We start from the raw sequence: 23,046 nt of genomic DNA on the forward strand, positions 1-23,046 counted from the left end.
GTTTTTATTCCCCGTGTGGGCGAGTTCTTAGTTTTATTCATCTTTAGAAGCTCTTAGAGGTTAAAGAGCGCGTGACGTGCACTGTGACGCACCTGGCAGGAAGTGAAATGCAGCTCTTTCCAGCTTGTGCTAACTGAGCTTTGTTTACAAGAAATAAAAAAGAAAATAAAAAGTGGACAGTAAAAAAAAGTTGTTTTATTAAAGATTGCATGAAGCACGGATGAGGAAAATATTCTTGTGCGGAATGACGACAGCGACCTGGTGATCTGCATGTGGATGGAAAATCTGAGTCAATTTTACATCTGTGAGGGAAAAAAGGACCAGAAATATTCTCAGATAAATGTTTGTAGAAATCTACAAGTTAATAATATCTTCATAAAATGTTAAATATACATACATGATACATGTGACTTTTAACCCAGTACTTTATTCAAGTACATCATTTATATAGAAACACGGTACACAGAGTATTGCATATGATGGATTCTCTACATAACCATAAAAATATTGTTATTCAGAACCATAAAGACTTTTCCTTTCCACAGGAATGAAAGTGTTGAAAACCAGCTTCTGGCACTTAAAGGTATCTATAGTGTTGATGTTTATGTCTTCAGTGTGTAAGACGATACAAGCACATTATTACTGCATGATACAGTTTTATTAAATAAACATATAATGTCATTAGTGTGATCTGAGCACCTTTCATTTCATTTAGTAAATTATTTTACACAACACACCTTTAACATGTACAGAAATGATCAGATTGTAGGCTGTATTCATTATGCAGAAATAAAACATGCAGCTTTGTTCGATTATTTATTTATTTATTTTATATGCAGGACCCATGAAGAAGCCTTCAGCATCAGGTCGAGTTCCCTTTGCTATTACTGAGTTTTGATCAGCTCCTCCCAGGCATGCCATTCATGTTCCAGGAATCCTGCCCTCCAAGCAGGAGAGCTCCAATCAGAGGCACAACAATCCCATCTCAGGAAATAAAGCCGTGAACATCTCTGCCCTCACTTTCACCCAGACAAACCCGAGAGCAAAATGAGAACTGCATCAGACACGTCACAACCCAAGACTGCTAAAAGACCTCAAATCGATACTGCACAGCACAAACACAACAAAACACAATCCCTCATCGCTTGTGCATTGGAAACTCTTCATGATGCCAGTTATGATTTATTATCTACTAACTGGGTTTCTGCACTACTTAAAGGGAGTTGTAAACTTCCTGGTCTGACAGATGAGGGAAAATCGGTCACATCTGTGTTTTGTGTAAACAAGGTCAGTTATTATCTTCTGTTTTATTTAGTGTGCACAAAATTCAAACAACTTTATTGTTTAGCTGTGGATTTGAGTTTTCTCATTTGTAAAAGTTAATTCAGTGCTCTGATGTTGTTAAAATGAACAGTAGATATGGTTTGTGGTGTAAAAACGTTTACTCCAGGTTTTGGTTTAAACAAAGTCTAGCAGTTTTCCTAAACCTGGTCTACAGTCAAGTCTTAACTCCTTAATATTTGTTTATATACATGATTTAAACACATGTTTGATTTAGTTGGATATTGGATGATCCTTTTCTTTCATCTTATTTAGTCCTTAGCAGAGACGTTTCTGTCTGTGATTTTGGACAGGATCGAGGCAGAGAAACACTCTATGAGACATGAACTCCTGCAGTCTCTCTGTAGGGGTTATGTAGCCTTATGTGAACAGTGAGGAGACTCTCATAAAGCTCATACCCAAAACAGTGGAGATGATTGTGACATTTGAGTCAGTGAATTTTCCAAGTTTAATTAATATTTTTCCAGTTAGATTTTGAGAGATATGTTTCTATTTATGCATATTGTACATCAACCTACTCAGTAGCAGGTTCCATAGTGTAGCGGTCATCACGTCTGCTTTACACGCAGAAGGTCCTGGGTTCGAGCCCCAGTGGAGCCATGCCCTTGAGTCTCTGATTCTAATGTTGGAATGCTTTTCCTCCATTTCTGTTTCAACCACAATGCAGAAACATGCAAAACCGTTTATTTATTTCCAGGATTGAGTAACAATTTGTGAGTAATATATAAACCTCACTCATGCTTGCAACCTGCATGGTCCCACTGGAAGGACCTTCTGTGTGTAAAGCAGATGTGACGACCACTACCCTATGGATCCACACAATCATCTGCACAGCATAAATGAGCAGAAATAATGATTCAGGCAAAATGTTTTCCAGATTGCAACTATACAGTTTTGGGAAACTTGTTCCCAATGTACCCTCAGCTTTCTGTTCTCGGTTGAGAGGAATACAAGTGCTTTTTAAATACTATATGAGAGTGTGTGATCTGGAGTCTGTGCAGCGGCTGCTGTTCTCCCTCTATTTATTCCAGCTCTTTTTTAAAGTCATGTTACATCCTCGATGACTTCAAACTTTACTCTTTACACTATTAATACAATTCTAAAATGAATTGTATTGATTTGTATGAATCATCTTGTATGAATTGTATGAATTGTATGAATGAAGAATATTAATACATTTTTATTCACTCTATGTTGCTCGGTGGTCAGGGATAAAAACACACAACACACTTTATGACGCGTCCACTGCAAAAAATACCCGTCGAAATAAAGAAATAAAAGCATGATTTAAGAAGAAACTCTTCAGACTAGAAACAAGTCAAATGATTTGCCAGTGCAGTAAAATAATTACACTTGGTAAGATTTCTTGAAATAAGAAGTGATTAAAGCGATGCTGCAGCACTCGTGTGTCTGTTTTCTGAAGCAGCTTCTGAACCCGTCTTGGAAAACCTCTGTATGACCCTGACCACTGAACTGTAACTTGTTATTTAAAGAGAAGTTTAAATAACATTGGATTTTTTTCACCTCACAACTATAGCAAAGAGTTTTTATTATTGACCGAGTAAATTCCAAGTGATTCAGTGCTTATGCTCAGAGACTGACCTGATACACACACACACACACACACACACACACACACACACACACACACACACACACACACACACACACAATAAACACAGCAATTTTTTGTAAAAAAGCAATTTTTTTTTCAAACTACTGCTAAATGTTTGTTTACATTCACAATATTTATTATTATTATATGCACAAGAATTTTGAACTTTGTTCCACATGGATCGTGCAAGTAGTTAATAACATTCTTGTGTATGTTTCTATTTTCTGGACCACCATTTCCAAGGTTACTGTTGGTAATACACTAAGACGTCATGGTTTGAAATCCTGCATGGCACGGAAGGTTCCCCTGCTTAAACCAGCACATGTCCGGGTACGTCTTAAGTTTGCCAATGACCATTTGGATGATCCAGAGGAGTCATGGGAGAAAGTCATGTGGTCAGATGAGACCAAAATAGAACTTTTGGGTCATAATTCCACTAAACATGTTTGGAGGAAGAAGAATGATGAGTACCATCCCAAGAACACCATCCCTACTGTGAAGCATGGGGGTGGTAACATCATGCTTTGGGGGTGTTTTTTTGCACATGGGACAGGACGACTGCACTGTATCAAGGAGAGGATGACCGGGGCCATGTATTGCAAGATTTAGGGGAGCAACCTCCTTCCCTCAGTTAGAGCATTGAAGATGGGTCGAGGCTGGGTCTTCCAACATGACAATGACCCGAAGCACACAGCCAGGATAACCAAGGAGTGGCTCTGTAAGAAGCATATCAAGGTTCTGGTGTGGCCTAGCCAGTCTCCAGACCTAAACCCAATAGAGAATCTTTGGAGGGAGCTCAAACTCCGTGTTTCTCAGCGACAGTCCAGAAACCTGACTGATCTAGAGAAGATCTGTGTGGAGGAGTGGGCCAAAATCCCTCCTGCAGTGTGTGCAAACCTGGTGAAAAACTAGAGGAAACGTTTGACCTCTGTAATTGCAAACAAAGGCTACTGTACCAAATATTAACATTGACTTTCTCAGGTGTTCAAATACTTATTTGCAGCTGTATCATACAAATAAATAGTTCAAAAATCATATATTGTGATTTCTGGATTTTTTTTTTTAGATTATGTCTCTCACAGTGGACATGCACCTACGATGACAATTTCAGACCCCTCCATGATTTCTAATTATTATAATCACAAACTGCTTTTAGAAAATGAACATGAAATAAGGCTGTAATACTGCACTGTATTTAACTGTCTGAACCAGATTTATTCTAGTTTTAAACATATTAATAGTCATTTTTATTTATTTTTGTTGTATTTTGATGTTTTTAATTTCATTGCAGTAAATTATGTTGGTATTTAATTTAAGTGTCGGTTTAGTTTTTAATCTATTACACAGTAAAAGCCTTAATATTTATAAATGTGTATTTAAAGTTAATTAAAATTAAAATATTTAGGCTGTAATACTGCACTGCATTTAACTAATAATATTATTATTCTTGTTATATATTGTTATAATTTTAAATGTACTGATAGTTTTTATTTTGATTCTTTATATTTTGAAGTTTTATTTCAGATTAGTTTCAGTTAATAACTTTTTTATTGTATTTAATTTTAGTCTACCAAACTACAAAAATCACTCAGTGTTGAATTGAGGTGTTTGGACATTTCTTCCAGCTCATAAATCCTATAAAACATGCAGCATTAAACATGAACTTCCAGCAGATGAACATCTCATAATACTGTCTGGAAGTGAGAAATGTACAGGTTGTTTTTACTCCATACACATGAACTTACTTTGATCAGAAACACAATCATACTCCAAATCAATTAATCAATAAAGTAAATAAAAGAATCCCAAACTGCTGTGTGTCTTGTCCTCGCTATTAATGACGTCATTAGAGCTCCACTACTTCTAATTACCTGCTGTGACAGTGAGCTCTAATACACATCACACTGCCACCTACTGGTCATTTATGATTCTGCAACATTCATAGAGTCACTCCGGTCAACTTCCGGTTCTCAACTCGGATTCACTCGCTTTATACACAGTTTACAGCCGTTTTTATCTTATTTATGACTGTAATATCGCTCTTCTCTCAGGAACAACAGAAAAGCTGTAAAGACCATATTGTATCCGCTCTTTACCTCTGTAATGTGCGCATGCGCGTAGTGTCCGGTTAAGAGAGACCGGGTTACGTCACAGACGGAGGGCGGGGCATCTCCCTGTGACGTCACAGTAAGGCAACGTCTATAATTGGGAACGCGTCTCTGTTTCTCTCATTTCCGAGGTTTTTGCTTGTGAGTAAAGAGGCATAAATATGGAACTCTTCAGAAGGTTGAGAAAGTTTTTTCAAACCAGAAGAACAAAGAAAACTAAGCAGATTGCTGAAATGAAGGAGAAGCTGGAACACATGGAGAAAGTAGAGAAAGACTTGGATGCATTTTCTCTTCTAATGATAGAGAAGTTAACAGAAGAGAAAGAAGAGAAAGCCATTCTGCTACAGACGGTGCAAAAGCTGGAGGCTACTTTGGCTTCTGAGCGAAAGCAGCAGGAACAGGATATAACTGAGAGAAGCCAGAGCTGGACGAGAGAACAAAAACAACTGGAGGAACATGTTGCTCAGCTTGAGTTTGTTTTGGATCAGACCACCATGGACCTCCAGTCTTCCTTGGAAATCAATGAGGAACTGGAGAAAACTGTAGACTGTGAGAGAGAGAGCTGGATGAGAGAGCAAAAACAACTGAAGGAACATGTTGCTCAGCTTGAGGTCACGTTGGAACAGACCACCATGGAGCTCCAGTCTTGCCTGAAAATCCTTGAGGAATTGGAGAAAACCTTAGAATGTGAGAAAAAGAGCTGGACGAGAGAACAAAATAATATAGAGGAACATGCTGCTCAGCTTGAGGTCACTTTGGAACAGACCACCATGGAGCTCCAGGATACTCAGAATCACTGTGAAAAAGTGAAAAATAGTGCAGAGCAGGAGAGCGATCATTTGATCAGAGACAAAGAGCGACTGGAGGAACGTGTTGCTCAGTTTGAGCCCACGTTGAATTTTGAGGAAAAACAAGAGGACGAAAGAGAGAAAACTAATCTTGACATAGAGGAGAGGAACAACTTACAGCTTCAGACCAACAGGGGGCTCCAGGATACCCAGAATCTCTGTGAGGAAGAAAAGAAGACTTCAGAGAATAAAACAGAACATTATATGAGAGTCCGAGAGCGATGGGAGGAAATTGTTGCTCAGCTGAGACAAAAAAACATTCAAAAGAAAACGAGAAATAGAAAAAGAAGAAGACGACAAGAGAAACAGAGAGTCTGAACACATTCACTACAGCGAGACACAATAAACACTATTAAATAAATAAAGATTTTGAATTTCAATCATGTCTAATGTCTCTTCATCACAGAGAGCATTCAATGATGGTATTTATTTTTCTTAAAATTCACTTTAGTAAAGTCAGTGATGTTTGATGTCCTTAAAGAAAAGAAATTTGACAGAAACTGAAGTTGAGGTATTTTCTTGCAGCTTTGGTGCTTTGTTCATTTTGAGCTCTGAAAGCAATATAGCTGACAGTTAATGTGGGGCAGAACCTGATTCACTTAAACATCTGTACTTTATAATTAATCGCATGGATTGGCACAAGAAAGTGGATGATCTTTTAGCAGTCATTCTGACAGGGTTAACACTGGATTCACCTCACAACACCTGAACACTACTGCTGGATGGAGCAGCGGGTGCGTGCACGAGCGGCGGTTGGTGAATGGAGGGTGGAGCCGGGGGGAAACGAGCGGTGAGAAGCAGATCTGTGGCTGATGGGACTAATCAGTGTGCTCTGTTTTAGTGACTGGTGATGAGGAGAAAAAGAAGAAAGACACCGAGCAGAGCTGCGCACGTGTGTGTGTGACTGGTGATGTGTGGGTGTGTGTGTGTGTGTGTGTAAGAAGTGCAAAACAGATTAACAAATCCGAAAACAAAATAACAAATTCGAAAACACAAGTCAGACAAACCGGAAAATGTAGGTATAGTTTGTGAATGTAAACTTACCGATCATTGGACAAGACACCTGTCAGTCAAGATATACAGGTGAATGACAGGTGTCTTGTCCAATGATTGATAAGTTTACATTCACAAACGATACCTACCTTTTCTGGTTTGTCTGACTTGTCGCTGTGTTTTCGGATTTTTTAAATGTGTTTCGTGCTATGATGCAGACAAACTGGAAAAGGTAGGTATAGTTTTGTTTCCTTTGCAGACTTTCCTGAAGCCCCTAAATTAATAATGGTCATAGTGACATTGGTAACATTGCATTAATGTTATAATATCTGATAGCCATTAGAGGGCGCTCTCGTGCTGCATGTGGGTGTGTTTGCAGTGTGCAGAGTAAACGAGTAAAAAACGCTGTGCAGTCATGTCTCCGGTTCTTTCTGCGCATGCTCCGAACTTAATGGGATAATATGTGTTTTATAGCATAATGATGCAAACATAACAGTATTTACATTCATCACATCACTGTGCTGGAAAACAATACAAATTAAATAAAAAAGAAGAAAAAGTGTAGAAGAAGAAAAGCGGGACAAAGACAGAGGTAATGTGATGTAATGAATGGTGATGATCATATAAATAAACTCAGTTTAGTAAAAGTTTGTGAACAAACTTTATATTGGTCCAGTTTTTAAAGTTTATTCTAAAAGTTATAAATAGTGTAATAAGTGGACAAGAAATATGAGTTGTTCATGTGAGTTGTTCATTCACAGATATTTTATTTATTTTTTTATTTCAATTCAGTGTCATTACAAAATAGGTTTAAATTTGTAGAGATTTTATTTGGACAAACATATCGGACAAAAGAAATCAGCAACATATATTGGTCATCCTGTATCAGTCGACCTCTAGGTGTGAGTTTAAATGATATGCTCAGTTGTATGTATGAGATAATTGTAGTCTGGACGGTGAGACGCCACTAAGCGTTAATATTATAATAATTACACTGATCTATTAGAGACGCTTATCAGAAAAGTCCGAATCAAATCCACTCACAAGTGCAGCAGATTCATGTGATGTGAAATAAAGTCCTAATGGCAGCAGCATTATACAGTCATATATATATTTCTATAAAAGAGCTCTGATACGGATTTCAGTCTTTAAGAAGAACATCTTCAGAGGGGTTTTTTCTCTTCCTGGTATCATAAGTGTAGATAAACATAGGTTGTGTTTAATTGACAGCCCTGATGAAGTCTGATGACCTGAAGAGGGTGGAGCTGAGACTTCAGACAGCAGACGGACTTCTGAGGAGGAACATCAGCACCACACGAGAGGTTAGAGGTCACCCAACCTGTAATTAATCCTGGAGGAATTAAGTGTGATTAGAGAGATAGCGATTTAAATGTGTTAATGCAGCTGTGTGTGTGTGTGTGTGTGTGTGTGTGTGTGTGTGTGTGTGTGTGTGTGTGTGTTACTGCAGTTATGATAATAATAATAAGAATTATAAGTATTTTGGGGGCTGTTATGAATTGTTCAGATCTTCTCTCTACCTCTCCTTTATTAGTGAAAATCTTTTTAAAACAACTTTCATGCAAAAAATCTTGTGGCTCAATTAGATGAGATTTGCCTCTGGTTTGAGATTTTACTCGACTTATGTTTTTGCTGAACTTTTTTTACACTTAAAAGCCAAAAGAAAATCATTGACACTTTTCTTTCACGTGAACAAGCTTTTTTTTTTTTACAAGACTTTGTCTTACACTTCCAGTGACTGTAGCTGAAGCAGAAAGAAGCTTTTTAAAACTGAAACTAATCAAATGATACCTGAGATCCACCATGTCACAAGAGCACCTCAGCAGCCTCGCTGTCATAAACATCAACCATACAAGTGCTGGTCAGATTTGCAACGATGATGTAATTGATGACTTTGCAACAAACAAAGCAAGAAAGATCTGTTTTTAGGAAAATGACTTTGTAGTGAAAAATGTATTTAATTTGTTTGTTGTGTGAATTGCCAATTTATTATTATTTATTTTCATATTGTATTTATGTATTTATTTGTAAATGTATTTACTGTAAAGATAAAGTAAGTGCAGATTGTTGTTAGTTATTTATCTTTTTAGGTGGCAGCAGGATGGGAGCAGGTCATGACGTGGAAAGGAGACTCTCTGCTTGCAGGCTTCCTGTGACGTAGCTTCCTGTGTTTGACTGTGTTTTTAAACAAACTTTACTATTTATCTCTCCTTTTTTGTGTGTCTGCCTTTGAGCACAGGTGAGGACTCGTTCGATGCCCAGCTGTGAGAGCGGAAAGCGGCGCTGGAAACATCCCGGACGGACGCTCACTCGTCCCAGGTAAATTCCTGGGTTGAATCTAACTCTCCCAGCACCTCAACTCCGCGTGTTTCTCTGCCCAGGCCCACGGACACTGGATGCTGCAGCAGCGGAAGACACGAGCCAAGCCCCGGTCCAGGACGTCTCCCCCACCACCACCGGCCTTCGAGATCTCGACCGAGAACCGCTTCGCCCCTCTCCGCGAGACGGAACGTCATACTGTGATTCTTGGAGATTCCATCGTCCGGCATGTCCGCGCTACCGGAGACAAAGGTAAGGTGCACACTCGCTGTTTTCCTGGTGCTCGTGTTCTCGATGTCGCTGCGCAGGTACCCGCGATCCTGTCATTCCGATTCAAATCAGTCCGATTGAAAGATTTAGCGGTGGACTTTTTACATGAGACGTTATCTGAACTGATGTGATGTTCACAATCGGGAATGACTTTGTGACGTGCACTTTGTGTATATTTTCTGAAAGGAATGATAAATGGGCCGATTCGAGATCTGATACGGATGCCAGGTGAAGAGGAGGTGGAGATTTGAGGAAGCACATTTTGTCCCTCAAGTATTGGGTCTTATCAACAGCATTAATCGTGTTAACGCATTTGCATGGCAGAATTTTTATTTTGTTCGGTTTATAAAAAGGTTCATGTCATGAATCCTCTTGTGCGAGTATTTTTTTTATTATTTTTTTTTGTCTGAATCTTGATGTTATTGTTACAATAATTATGGGAGTCACGTGATTAAGGAATGAACGATACGGACCAGAAGAGATGAGGGTGAGCTACTCATTCTGTTTATCATCATTTGTCCTTTAGCTGCCTTGTCATATTTTCATTATTGGAACTAATGTCAGAGTTCGTGTATGTAGACGTGTGTATGGGTATCTGCTTATTGGAAATGTACCATTTTATATTATTTCTGATCAAAGGAACGAAATGATCTAAAGAACCAAGTCACTGAAATGATGCCATCTTCCAATCACTAGCAGTGATCAGTAATACTGATGAGTGCCATACGGGGGCACTAATGCTTCGAGTAATACCAGGGAACGGATCAACGAATAAAAGAATGCTCTTAGCATGGAAAACGATGCATTTGTGGCCTGTACACAATAAGATAGAAGAAAGACAAGAAACAAACAGCAATAATCAATAGACTGGAAAGCTTACCGAACAAAAGTCCAGCAGGGGGCGCTCGCCTCTAACCCGGGTGTGTGTTTCTACAGAGAAACACTACAGGAGCTCATGTAGAGTCGCGCCGTCACCATCTCTGTGACGTAGCATCCCTGATTGGTGCAACAATCTTTTTAATCCACCAATGAAACGTCATAGTCAAATGTCATGCTGTCATAGTAACATGCAAACATTGTAAGTCCACTATTGAATCGAAGGCCGTTGTTGAGACCAGACGTTTGTTTACTGCAGTAGGAATGTTCACTTTAAAACTGCAACAACATACAGAAATATTGCATTTTCATTTCTTCAATTACACCAAATATTGACAAATATGTATTCTGTATATGTTCTAGATCTGTATTGAGCAAGTATAAGAGAGAACATTAAATATGATGTCAAATGTAGTGACAGACATTTTCACGTTGTTCTAATCAACAGTATTCGGGGACCTACGTTCCTGTGGTGGTGAACATGACTGCGAGTTCTCCAGAAGAACAAATGCTGGTAATGTACAGTTCAAACACACACTGTTTTTCACACAGAATGAACTAAAGTCCATCACTTCCTCATCACCTAAACACACTGTTCATTTAGATTTTACTTATGGCAGCCAAACGGCCTCATTTTGTAAACCCCTTGATCACTTCCTCTGTCTTTAAGTGAACTAAACGAAGAGGAATGAATGTCCATATAGAGGAATGTGAGCGCAACTGGCAACCGCTCTAAAAGGACACGGCTCTGATTTGATTAAACAGAGTGAAGGTTATTCATGAAGTATATCAGAATTGTACAAATCAATGAAACTACTTACTCTATTAACTCTATTTAAACGAAATCATTACTGAGTTTGCACCAAAATGATATCTGTATGCTAATGTGTGCTAATCAGGAAATACGTTCTACCTACCTTTCCTAGCCTGACTTTAAAATCCCACCCCTGTCTGGCCTGCACTTCCTCCCTCACTCTGCCCTGTCTTTCCCTCCTGCATTGCCTGAGTTTATCTCACCCACATTACTTCACCTACATTACCATACCTAACTGTGCTATATGTAATGAGGCACACAGGGACATGGTAGAGACTTGGAGGTTGTTCGATGTAGTTGTGAGAAAGGTCAGGGGTCATGTGTGTGTACCCTGGTACTTTGAATTTGTCCCTGTGTGTCCTTTTATAGCTGCAAGTTTCAAATACTGTTTACGTTAACCTTCAAATAGCTTTAGCATTTTTGTGATTTTTATGCCAAACTTATATGCTGTTTGTGTTACAGTATTATTACAGTGCTCCAGTACATGTGGTGCCTCCTCAGCAGTACTCAGTCCATCCCACAGGATTCAATACATGCTACACTGTACTCCCTGGACCTACTACCCCAACAAATGGTAAGTTGATCATGCCTTTCCAGTCATCCTTACAAAAAGCCTGGTTTTCTTGTAGGATGTTATGATCCTCACAGCTTACATGTTGGTCTTTAATTGAAACTGATACTGTTCTTATTAGTGTCGGCTGCAGGGATGTTCTACTATAATGATCAGGCCGTGTACAACCAGACTCCATTCCCAATGGTCCCTTCACTGCAGCAACATCCATCTACCAAGAGGAAGAGGAAAACGGTGCGTGTGCTTACTCTTTGTTTCAGTACTGGTTCATTTACTGAGTATATGAGCCTCAATTATAATTTTCTTTTAGATTTTTGACTCGTCTAGTCTGTGATTTAATTACTACTGTCTCTGTTGTCTACAGATGAACAGCTTTAGAGTTATTTAGTAAAATCTGCTGCATTAGATGGCGCTGAAAAGTCTACCTCTTCAGCTGAGCCCGGTCCTGCACAAGCCGTCACACCAAAGCCAGATAAAACAGAGCCTGTGCACGTGCCCCCAGAGGTTCCAGCTTCTGCTCTATTCACCATTGATGAGCCGAAACAGACACAGCTCCTCGTCCTGATGACTCCCGATCGCTCAGAGAGGTGAGTTTAAAATCAAATCAAATCAAATCAAATTTTATTCATCACATACACATACATACAGGGTACGACATGTAGTGAAATGTTTTGTACGATGGTCCGGCTTGAGGGAATAGGATGGCGGGAAAAAAAGGAGGCAGATAAATAACTATAAGGTATAAGAAAGGCTATTGAAATAAAATAAAATAAAATATAATAAAATAAAATAAAATAAATAAATAAAATAAAAGAATATAAGGTATAAAGATACATAAATATATAGATATATAAAAGGATAATGTATGAGCAAATATACATATAAACAGTAAACAGTGTGTAGTGAAAGATGTAAACAAAATAAAAATGTAAACAATATGTAAACAATAGGCAATTGTGGTGGGTTGTCCATAAAGTGTCCGTGTGCGGTATGGTGTGGTGTAAAGGTCCGTAAAGTGTCCATGTGCAATATGGTGCAATATGGTCCATGTGGTATGAATAAAATAAAAAGCGCACTGTGCTGTGCAAGTCCAGAGTTTAAAGTGTCGTGGTGCGAACGGTGAGATATGTTTTAAAGTGACGTGGTGCGAAGGTGAATATATGTACAGAGAAGTGTGATGATGATGGTGGAGAGAGTGGGCCAGTTCTAGATCCTGGGTGTTTCCTGGTTTAAACACTGGATGGCCTGCGGGAAGAAGCTCCTCCTCATTCTCTCTGTGTTCGCTTTCAGGGAGCGGAAGCGTTTTCCTGAACGCAACAGAGAAAAGAGTCCATTGTTGGGATGGCTGAGGTCCTTCATAATCTTCCTGGCTCTGGTCCTGCACCGCGTGCTATAGATGTCCTGCAGGTTAGGGAGCTCAGTGTGGATGGTATGTTCAGCTGAACGCACCACCCTCTGGAGGGCTCGTCTGTCCTGCATGGTGCTGTTCCCGAACCAGGAAGTGATGCTACCCGTCAGGACGCTCTCAATGGTGCAAGTGTAGAAAGTCTTAAGCACCTGAGAGGGAAGTTTAAAGTCCCTTAAGCGTCTCAGATGGTACAGACGCTGCCGGGCCTTCTTCACCAGGGTGTTGGTGTGACAGGACCAAGACAGATCCTGTGTGATGTTAACACCAAGGTACCGGAAACTGTCCACTCTCTCCACTGGGGTCCCGCTGATGTTTATAGGTTGGTATGACCGCTCCCGCTTTGTGCTGAAGTCCACGATCAACTCCTTAGTCTTGCTGACGTTCAGGAGAAGGTTGTTCTCCTGGCACCATCTCTCCAGGTTTTTAACCTCCTGTAGGTAGACCGTCTCGTCGTTGTTCGAGATCAGACCCACCACAACAGTGTCGTCAGCAAACTTGATGATGGTGGTGGAGTTGGAAGTGGCCACACAGTCATGTGTGTACATTGAGTAAAGCAGGGGTCTCAGAACACAACCCTGGGGGGCGCCAGTGCTGAGGGTGAGGGTGGATGAGGTGTGTTTTCCCACCCGTACGGCTTGTGGTCTGTCTGTCAGGAAGTTAGAGATCCATTGACACAGCGGCTGGCTGAGTCCCAGGACCTCCAACTTAGAGGTGAGTGTGGAGGGAATTATGGTGTTAAACGCTGAACTGTAGTCCACGAACAACATCTTTGCATAATTCCCATTTCTTTGGTCCAGGTGGCTCATCGTGGTGTGGAGAAGATGAGCAATGGCGTCCTCAGTAGAGCGGTTCTGACGGTACGCAAACTGTAGTGGGTCCAGTGTGTCTGGTAGTGATGCAGTGATGAAGTCTCTGACCAGTCTCTCGAAGTACTTCATCACTACTGAGGTCAAGGCTACAGGGCGGTAGTCGTTAAGGCAGGCGGGCTGGGGTTTGTTCAGGACAGGAACAATGGTGGACTGTTTGAAACATGAGGGGACAACAGACTGTTCCAGTGAGAGGTTGAATATCTCAGTGAACACCGGTGCTAGCTGGTCAGCGCAGGCTTTCAGAACCCGGCCTGTGATGCCATCTGGTCCTGCTGCCTTCCTGGTATTCACTCTCTTGAAAGCCCTCCTCACGTCATGCTCCGAGATGGTAAACGTGTTTACCTCTCCGGCTCTCTCGGCGTGCACGCTGGTTGTGCCGCTAGCGTGGTTAGCTGCAGCCTCGAAACGAGCGTAAAAGGTGTTTAGCTCGTCTGCCAGAGAAGCGTCCGCATTCACCATTTTAGAAGATGGTGTTTTATAGTCCGTTATTGTTCTTAGTCCCTGCCACAGGTTCCTAGAGCCACCATGTTGAAACTGTGACTCTAGTTTCCTCCCGTAGCGCCGCTTTGCTTCCTTCACCGCTCTGCGAACACTGTAAGACGCAGCCTTGTACTCGTCCATGTCCCCGGTGGCGAGCCCCGTGTTGTAGGCAGCGGAGCGGGATCTCAGAGCGTCGCGGATAGTTTTATCCACCCACGGCTTCTGGTTGGGAAACGTTCTGATAGTGGTTTTCTGCACTGTATCATCAGCTAGTTTCCCGATGAATCCCACAACCGCTTCCGTAAACATGTTGACGTCATCAGAGCTGCGCCGGAACATGTCCCAGTCTGCGTCATCCAAAGCGTCCTGCAGAGCGGCCACCGATTGGTCAGTCCAGCACGCGACCTCCCTCTGAACCGGAGCTTTCTGTTTCAGCCTTTGTTTGTAAACAGGCATGAGGAAGATGGCGGCATGGTCCGATTTCCCAAACGGTGGACGTGATTGTGCCTTGTAGCTGTTCTTGAATGGCGTGTAACAGTGGTCCAGTGTTCTTTCGCCCCTGGTAGGGCAGGTGATGTGCTGATGAAAGTTCGGGAGTGCGCGCTTGAGGTTGGCACTGTTGAAATCTCCGACCACAATGAGCGCAGCGTCCCGATGCTGTGTTTGGTGAAGAGTTATTGTCTCGTGTAAATCCCATACTGCAGTGTCCGTGTCCGCATGAGGTGGAATATAAACGGCACTGACAATGACCCAACTGAATTCCCGAGGTAGATAGAAGGGCCGACATTTGATGGTCAGTAGTTCCAGATTTGGTGTGCAGGAGCGTGAAAGAGGAACGATGCTCGCGCTGTCGCACCAGTGGTTGTTCACCATCAGACACACTCCACCTCCTCTTGACTTCCCCGACTCCAGTGTTCTGTCCATGCGGTAAACCGAGAAGAACTCGGCCGGCTGGATGGCGTGGTCCGGTACCGCTGGGTTCAGCCATGTCTCGGTGAAGCAGAGAAGGTTGCAGTCCCGAATGTCTTGACTTGACCCTTGCCCTGAGGTCGTCGAGCTTGTTCTCCAGTGACTGGACGTTGGCTAACAGGATACTAGGTAAGGGAGCGCGGTGTGCGCGTGCCCTCAGCCTGTTCCTGACGCCGGCTTGTTTCCCTCGCGGACGCCGGTACGGGTCGCGTCCTTTGTTCACCCTCAGGATCTCGCTCGGCCAGCATGGGTCCGGGTTTAAAAACGGCGAAAGGTGAGTGCATTTTACACCAATAGATATAAGAGTGTCTCTGTCATATCTAATGATGTCCATCTTGTGTAGATGGAAGTGTAACTACTTAAATAAAAGTATAAAATAAACAAAAAAAGAGAAAACGTAGCCGGAGCAGTCGTGACGGCAGCCGACCTCACCGGCGCCATCTTGCTCGGGGAAGGGCTCGTCGCTGTCCCTGCACTGGATTTTAATTGGTCAAAATCTTTTACAATGTGACTAAATTAAACGTGTAGTCCAGCATTTTCCAACATGTTTTAATTAAACTGTTGTGCATGTTAAACGGTGTTGACTACAAAAGTAGCCTGAAAGAACAAATCCGTACTTTTAGAAATAAGACCCGTACTTTTTAAATACGTTTTCTACAAATAAAAGAATTAGACATCTTTAAATTTCAATATGCAATATTATCTTTTGGTAATGCCGTATAAAAATCTCACATAATCCTTCCTTTTTCCCACAACTGCCCTTTGACTTTCATTGTAATCGAGTCATGAGTAACGTTTTCTCACACACTTCATCATGTTTTTCACTACTTTTCATGTCTGCTTTTGCTCGTTCCTTCCTCAGAGCCAGAGATGGAGAATAAGAGGATACAATATAGTAGAAACTTTCTTTTGAGCATCCAGTTCATGCCTGATTGTGTGCAGAAGCCAGAGGGGCTTCCACCCATACCTGATGTGGTGCTACACAAGGTAAGCCTCCTGACATGGGGGCTTTATTTAAAACCAAATAAGGAATATTGTTTCACAGATCATCAGTAATATATAAATGATATCAGTAATATCTCAAATATTTTGCCTTCTTTTTTTTGGCTTTATAACGTTTGCCCTTTTAGCAGCCGAATGCAATTTGGAGGGGGCCTCCACCCTGCAAGTTCCTCTTGAATGTGCCTATGAATGAAGAGGTGGAGATGAAGAAGGCTGAGGATGCCTGGAAGCCTTCCATGAAAAGAAGGAATTCCACAGAGGACCCTGAAACACAAAAAACTGAGGTTAGCACATGACTCTGCAGTTGCACACTGTCGTTGCAGAAAGATTTACATTTCACACTCGCTGTCTGTGCAATAAATCGGTGTGTTGGATGGAGATATTATTTATATACAGTCGTGCTGATGTTGTGTGTTGCTGATGTTGTGTGTTCTGACTGTGGAATTTTCTTCTTATTTTGATTTTTAGTTAAATGTGCCCATAGCCAAAAAACCCAAAAGCAATGTGAATTTTTGAATGCTGCTGCTAAACCAGTGTCAGTAAGAGTTTGAGAAGGACAAAACGAGCAACGATGTCCTTGAGAAAAAACAGCAGGAACTGGAAGCAGCTGTTTCAGTAAGCATCGTTTCTCTCAAGAGGGCTTTTTTCTTCATTTTTCCCACAGAATAAAATAAAAATCTACTGAATTTGCAAATGAAGCTTCAAGTGGATAATCTGTTATCAGGCTTGAACCCGTCCTTCTGTAAAATTTCTATGGTATCTTCATGTGTAATATTTGTATTTTTTAGTTTTAATGATTATAACGATTGAGGACAGTAATCGTGAGAGGCTTCAGGACGAGCTGGAGGAGGCGAAAAACAAAGCTCGCAGAAAAACCAGGGGTAACGTCAAGTTCATCGGGGAGCTGTTTAAGTTGCGGATGTTGACCGAGTCCATCATTTATAACTGCGTGGTAAAACTGCTGAAACAAAATGACGAGGAAAGTCTCGAGTGCCTCTCTATTCTCCTCACGACCGCCGGCAAAGAGATGGACTTTAAGAAGGCCAAGGTAAACAACCAAAGACGCCATTGTAGAGCATTTTCATTGCACATGTTAACAGAGCACTTGCTTATAATTTATAGACCAATACAAAGAGGCTTGGAGAAATTGCTAGAGCTATATTACATAAAAAGTGTGCTTCCTGTTGTTTAATATTCGAACAGCTGTTTCAAGTGTAACCGATGAAATGTTTATGAAAAGCCAGTGAACATCTGCTTTTAACAACTTGTCACGTCTGAGAGCTGTAAATTTCTTCTATTAAACATGTTTCCTAAAGTACTTCTATTGGAACTATTGGAACAGTAGAATAGGTATTGGAGCACGACTGCTGAATTGTTGCCTAATTTTATTCCTCCTTCAGGTACAAATGGATATGTACTTTAAAAAGATGGAAGGAATTGTGAAGGGAAAAAACCTCATCACGTGTTCACTTTATGCTCCATGATGTCATTGACCTGCGCCTGGTCAGTAAACTTGTTTGTTTGCCTACTAGATGTGCATTCGTGCTTATATTTAACAGTAGTACATACTGAAATGAAAAGAAAACAGTGAATGACGTGTCCGATTCCTCGTTTCAGCACAACTGGGTATCACGGAGAGTTGTAGAAGGACCGAAGACCATTGAAAATATCCACATGGATACCAAAATGGAGGAGCAGGAGGAGCAAAGAAAAGTTCAAGAAAAGCTACGATCCATGGGCATGAATAGGCGAGGTTATAGAGGGCATATGTGTTCTAGACTAATCCTTTTTACAGCTTAGTCCCCTTTCTTTTCACAGCACTTAACCAATGCACTGCAACTTTTTGTTGTTATTTCTTGTTTCTTCTAAAGTATTTCCGAGTCATGAGACCATGAACACTGTGAGCATGAACATTACAATAGACCCCAACAAGATCCCTAAAATCAACAAGGTACTGACTTTACATGTGCAGAAACATGCTTTTCAAATGCAAGCTTGAACTATTTCAGTCAGCATTTAAAGCTTGAGATGTAGATGAACTCAAACCTGCTGGTGAAATGATTTACGTAGTTGAAAAGTATTTACCTTTGAGTTGCCTTAACTAAGCGTTAGAAATCCCCAAATGTTTGTGGATTTAGAGCTATAGGAGAGCTGCTTCATTCCTTTTTTTATTCAACAAGAAGGCAGTAAATAGCAATGAGTGATGTAGCGGTGAGATTCTCATGATCTGATGGGAAACGTTTAAGTAAAAGCATGTTCTGATTGAACTGTTTGCATATTCATTAGTTTTTGTTTACATGGTCGACTTTTCCTTAAAGCTTTCGAGTTTCACTCACACGATTAGGACTGCGGCTATCGATTATTTTAGTGATCGAGCATTCGACCGAATATTATAAGTACCTTTTCTTTATTAAAGAGAAATATGAAATATACAAGAGAAAGTAAGACAGGTCAAGTCATCTGTTTGGTTTTTAGAATAATAAACATTTTAATTGCTGAAATTGCAGAAAGGAATATCTGTGAAAACTAAACCCATTGAGTGCATTTCATTGCGATATGATATCAAAATGCAAATACAAATATATAAATAAAAATATAAAACGTACTTTTCTAATTACTTTAAAACGGTAAATGCACCGTACGGTGTTCTCTTCGTTTTAGTTTGAAATGGTAGAGAAACCTTCGGGCGGGATGCTGTACGTTTTTGTTCGGGTGGGTGTGGAGACCACGCTGGAGCGAAACCAGATCACATGTGACCACATGGTTCATCTGTTCCATCAGCTGCTGCAGTCTGGGATCCTCTCCACATCTCAGTTTTTTAAAGGGTTTGTAAATTATTATGAATACACTTGCTTTTACATTTGGTCATTTTCAGAGAATTTTATAAGAGAATCAGAATCTTTATTAAGACTTTTGTCTGTGTTTTTTTTTGCTCTCTTTTCCCCCATTTTCTTACCTATCCTTGTTTACACAGGTTCTCAGAAACCCTCGAGATAGCAGATGATATGGCGATTGACATTCCTTATGTATGGCAGTACATAGCGGAGCTCGTTAATCCTGTGCTTGGGGAAGGAGGAATCTCTTTGAGAGAATTATTCATGTATTTACAGTTACATTTGAGACTATACATATACATTTTTTGCTGGAAAGGAAGTTGGTGTTTGTTTTTAATTGTTGATTTTTCTTGTGAATTCCAGTGAATTTAGCAAACCACTACTTTCTTGAACCAGTCTGTCGTTCCTACCTCACACTTCACTGCTGTCACACTGTCCTCGTACATGTCCTGCACCACCCTCACATACTTCTGTGCCACACCAGAGTTCCAATATACACACATACAATGCCACAACTCCTCTCTAAACCCTGTTGTCTGCTTTCTCTCCTTCTGACCTTCTCTATACTTTTCTTTCAACATTCTCAAAGCAAATAATTGAGAAAAGAAGATAAAGATAAAAACAACGTTTTTATTAGTCCTCTTTGAGTTTTATATGCAGTTTCTGCTGTTTATTCAGTTAAAAACTGAAGCATATTTAACTGTAGACAAACCGCTAATGTTAGGTTATGTAACTGTACATCCTCAGTGTTATAGTCTAATGCTAATGCTAACTGTTCATATCTCTGTGATGTCACAGTGCGCTGCTTTCGACCACATGCAAAACAGCCAGAACAGCAGCAAACTCAACACATCGAGCATCAAACTTCTCAATCACGCAACCAAATCGATCTATTTCATCCTCTTCAGAAGAAACACATTAGCGGTAAGTTACTTTACAAGCCTTTAGTTTAATTAAATTAGCAGGTTTATCGCTAGTTACGTGCTTAACCAGAACTTCCGGGAAGTACACTCTAGCTAGCATGAAAAACATTTAGCTTTAATAAAGTCCCTAAATCCCAACGTCATCTAAACATGACATTACTACTTAACGATCACGAGTAAATTTAAAGGCTGTAAGTAGAAGGAGGCTCCACTGAGTAAACGCATCCCATCAGCATTCATAAAGACCGAACCGTCAAAAACCCAACATCATATAGGAGCTGAGCTGCGTGCGCCATGCCCCTCAACCAAAACCACACCCTCCACATAAAACCCTTTGTAATAGAAACATGTTCACAAATCATCTTAATTTTTCTCTCCAGAGGGCAATAAAGTCTCCTTGATGATAATCTATAAAAAAGAAAAAATACGCTGTAGAAACGCAGAGAAAGAACGATCAGCCTACAGAGATACTCAATATAAAAGAAATTTACAAAAACTTTATGGAATGATTTGTGATTAAAGCAGTTTTTTTTTTTAGATTCAACAAACTCTCTAGAAGAAAATATTGAAAAGACCTACAGAAATGGAAAAGACAAGCATAAGCCAGCAGGAGCTTCAGGCCATTAAGAGCCTTATGCTACTTAGCAACACTATGTAATATGTAATATAATAATATATTATATAATGTTTTATCTAAATGTTTCTTTTCCCTTCCACAGAAATGTCAGTGTTGAAAACCAGCTTCTGGCACTTAAAGGTGTGTAAGAAAGTACAAGTTGATTATTACTGCATGATTCAGTTCTATTAAAATAAACATATAATGTGATAATGTGATCTGAGCACCTTTTCATTTCATTTTGTAAATTATTTTACAGAAGTGAACACCAGACAAAATCTGGAAATCCGAGGCCTGAAATGCAAAATCAGCAGCATGGAGAAAAGCTTTCGCTTAATGGAGGTACTTTCTTTCCATTTTTAAATGCAGACATCATTGAACTTTTAGTGAGAAATGTGACTAAATAAAACTTAATCTGTTTTTTTTTTGTTTTTGATCCTCAACAGGAAAAACTTTACAAAGTGGAGAACGAGTTGAACAAAGGTAACAGTAAAATCTCTAATACTAAGTTTCTGTACATTTTGATGTGTTCTGTATTTGCATTGACTATGGAATAAATGAACACAAATAATTAATAATACAATAAAAAATTATAAATAATACAAAAATTAAACAAGCAGGAAGCTGATAAACGTATTTAAATGTGACATGTTGTAATCTAATTTTAGTGGATATACAGTTTAACCTTAGCATGTGCTAAACCTAGTATGTACATTATCACCAAAAGTATTGGAACAATAATAGAAAAAGTATTGACAAGGCAAATTCTTCACCGTCTTAATGAACCTAAATGTGTAACAGTCATTTTTTAAGATCTAGGAAGAAATATTGTAGGTCTCTCGGGATAAGGGCGTGTGACAAATAATATCAATTTCTTTTATATTCATACAGACCCAAAGCCCACAGCAAAGAGAACTGGATCAGACATGTCACCACCCAGGAAAGCTCAAAAGCCTCGACTTGATGCTGCTTTAGCTGATCCTGTAAACACAACACACACAACACAATCTCTCATCTCCAGTGCATTAGAAACACTACAAAAGTCCTGTTCTGATGTTTTACCTACAGACAGGATTCATGCACTTCTCACAGGAACAAGTGAACTTCCTGTTCTGAGAGATGAAGAGAAACACGTCATTTCTGAGTTTTGTGTAAACGAGGTCAGTTCTTATCTTCTGTTTTATTTAATGTGCATGCGATTTAAATACTTTATTCTTTAGCTGTGGATTTGAGTTTCTCATTTTTTAAAGTTGATTCATAATTCACTGGTCCTGATGTTCTTAAACTGAACAGTAGATATGATTTATCATGTCAAATTTTGTACATTTTATACAATATCTAATAGTTTTCCTAAACCCAGTCTACAGTCAAGTCTTAACTTCCTAATATTTGTTTTAAATACATGATTTAAATACATGTTTATTCAGTTGGAAGCTTAAAAATTTCCTCCGTCTCATTTAGTCCTTAGCAGAGACGTTTCTGTCTGTGATTTTGGAGAAGCTCAAGGTGGAGAAAGGGTTTATGGGACATGATCTCCTGCAGTCTCTCTGTAGGGTTTATGTAGGCGTGTGTCAACAGAGAGGAGACACTCACAAAGCACATGCTCTCACCTACAGACTCCTTAAAGAAGGTGAGATTATATTTCAATACTTATCTACTAAAAATGATCTGGACACTGATACAGAGAGGACAATTGTGTCTTGTTGTTGGTGATGTACAGTGGATGTAAAAAGTTTACACACTTATGAAATGGCAGGTTTTTTAAATATAAAGATAAAAATAACAACAGTGTAAATGTCAAACTTGTTACATGTTTAATGTGATTTTCCAAAAAACAAATATCCAGAGAAAAAAAAAAATTTAATAATTGGTAACTTTTTAAATAAAAAACTATCACATCTTGATTGCATAAGTCTGAAAATCCCCCATAACTACTACTTTGTGGAAGCACAACTTGCCTTTATTATGGCATCAAGTCTTTGTGAATAATCTCTGTTAACTTCCCACATCTACACTTTGGAATTTTATCTACTCTACTTTGCAGAAATGTTTCTTTAAATTGCGAGGTGATCTCCTGTGTATGGCTCATTGTAGGTCATTCCATAGGTTTTCAGTTGGGTTGAGGTCTGGGCTTTGGCTGGACCATTCCAGTATTGTAATGATCCTTTTCTG

At 39.9% G+C, this 23,046-nt stretch overlaps 2 protein-coding genes and 2 long non-coding RNA genes across 7 annotated transcripts in view; 3 read left to right on the forward strand and 1 right to left on the reverse strand.

Annotated features, from left to right (window-relative positions):
* The window catches only part of LOC310723807 (uncharacterized protein), a 544,801-nt gene that overhangs the window by 482,009 nt on the left and 39,746 nt on the right, over positions 1-23,046 (reverse strand). The window lies entirely within an intron of this gene.
* Positions 9,346-12,364, forward strand: LOC310733911 (uncharacterized protein; the record flags this gene model as incomplete). Its single annotated transcript, XM_083555428.1, has 5 exons — positions 9,346-9,494; positions 10,837-10,902; positions 11,665-11,776; positions 11,895-12,032; positions 12,180-12,364. The coding sequence occupies exons 1-5, from the start codon at positions 9,471-9,473 to the stop codon at positions 12,362-12,364; spliced, it is 525 nt and encodes a 174-aa protein (XP_083411554.1). The 5' UTR covers positions 9,346-9,470.
* Positions 16,995-17,952, forward strand: LOC310735369. The gene is made up of 3 exons (XR_014536270.1): positions 16,995-17,116; positions 17,313-17,549; positions 17,902-17,952. It is a non-coding gene; the product is annotated as an uncharacterized lncRNA (long non-coding RNA).
* On the forward strand, positions 19,181-20,909 carry LOC310733613. The gene is made up of 4 exons (XR_014535829.1): positions 19,181-19,326; positions 19,476-19,601; positions 20,134-20,259; positions 20,797-20,909. It is a non-coding gene; the product is annotated as an uncharacterized lncRNA (long non-coding RNA).

This window comes from Silurus aristotelis, assembly GCF_946808225.1.
Source record: "Silurus aristotelis genome assembly, chromosome: 1".
NCBI lineage: Eukaryota > Metazoa > Chordata > Actinopteri > Siluriformes > Siluridae > Silurus > Silurus aristotelis.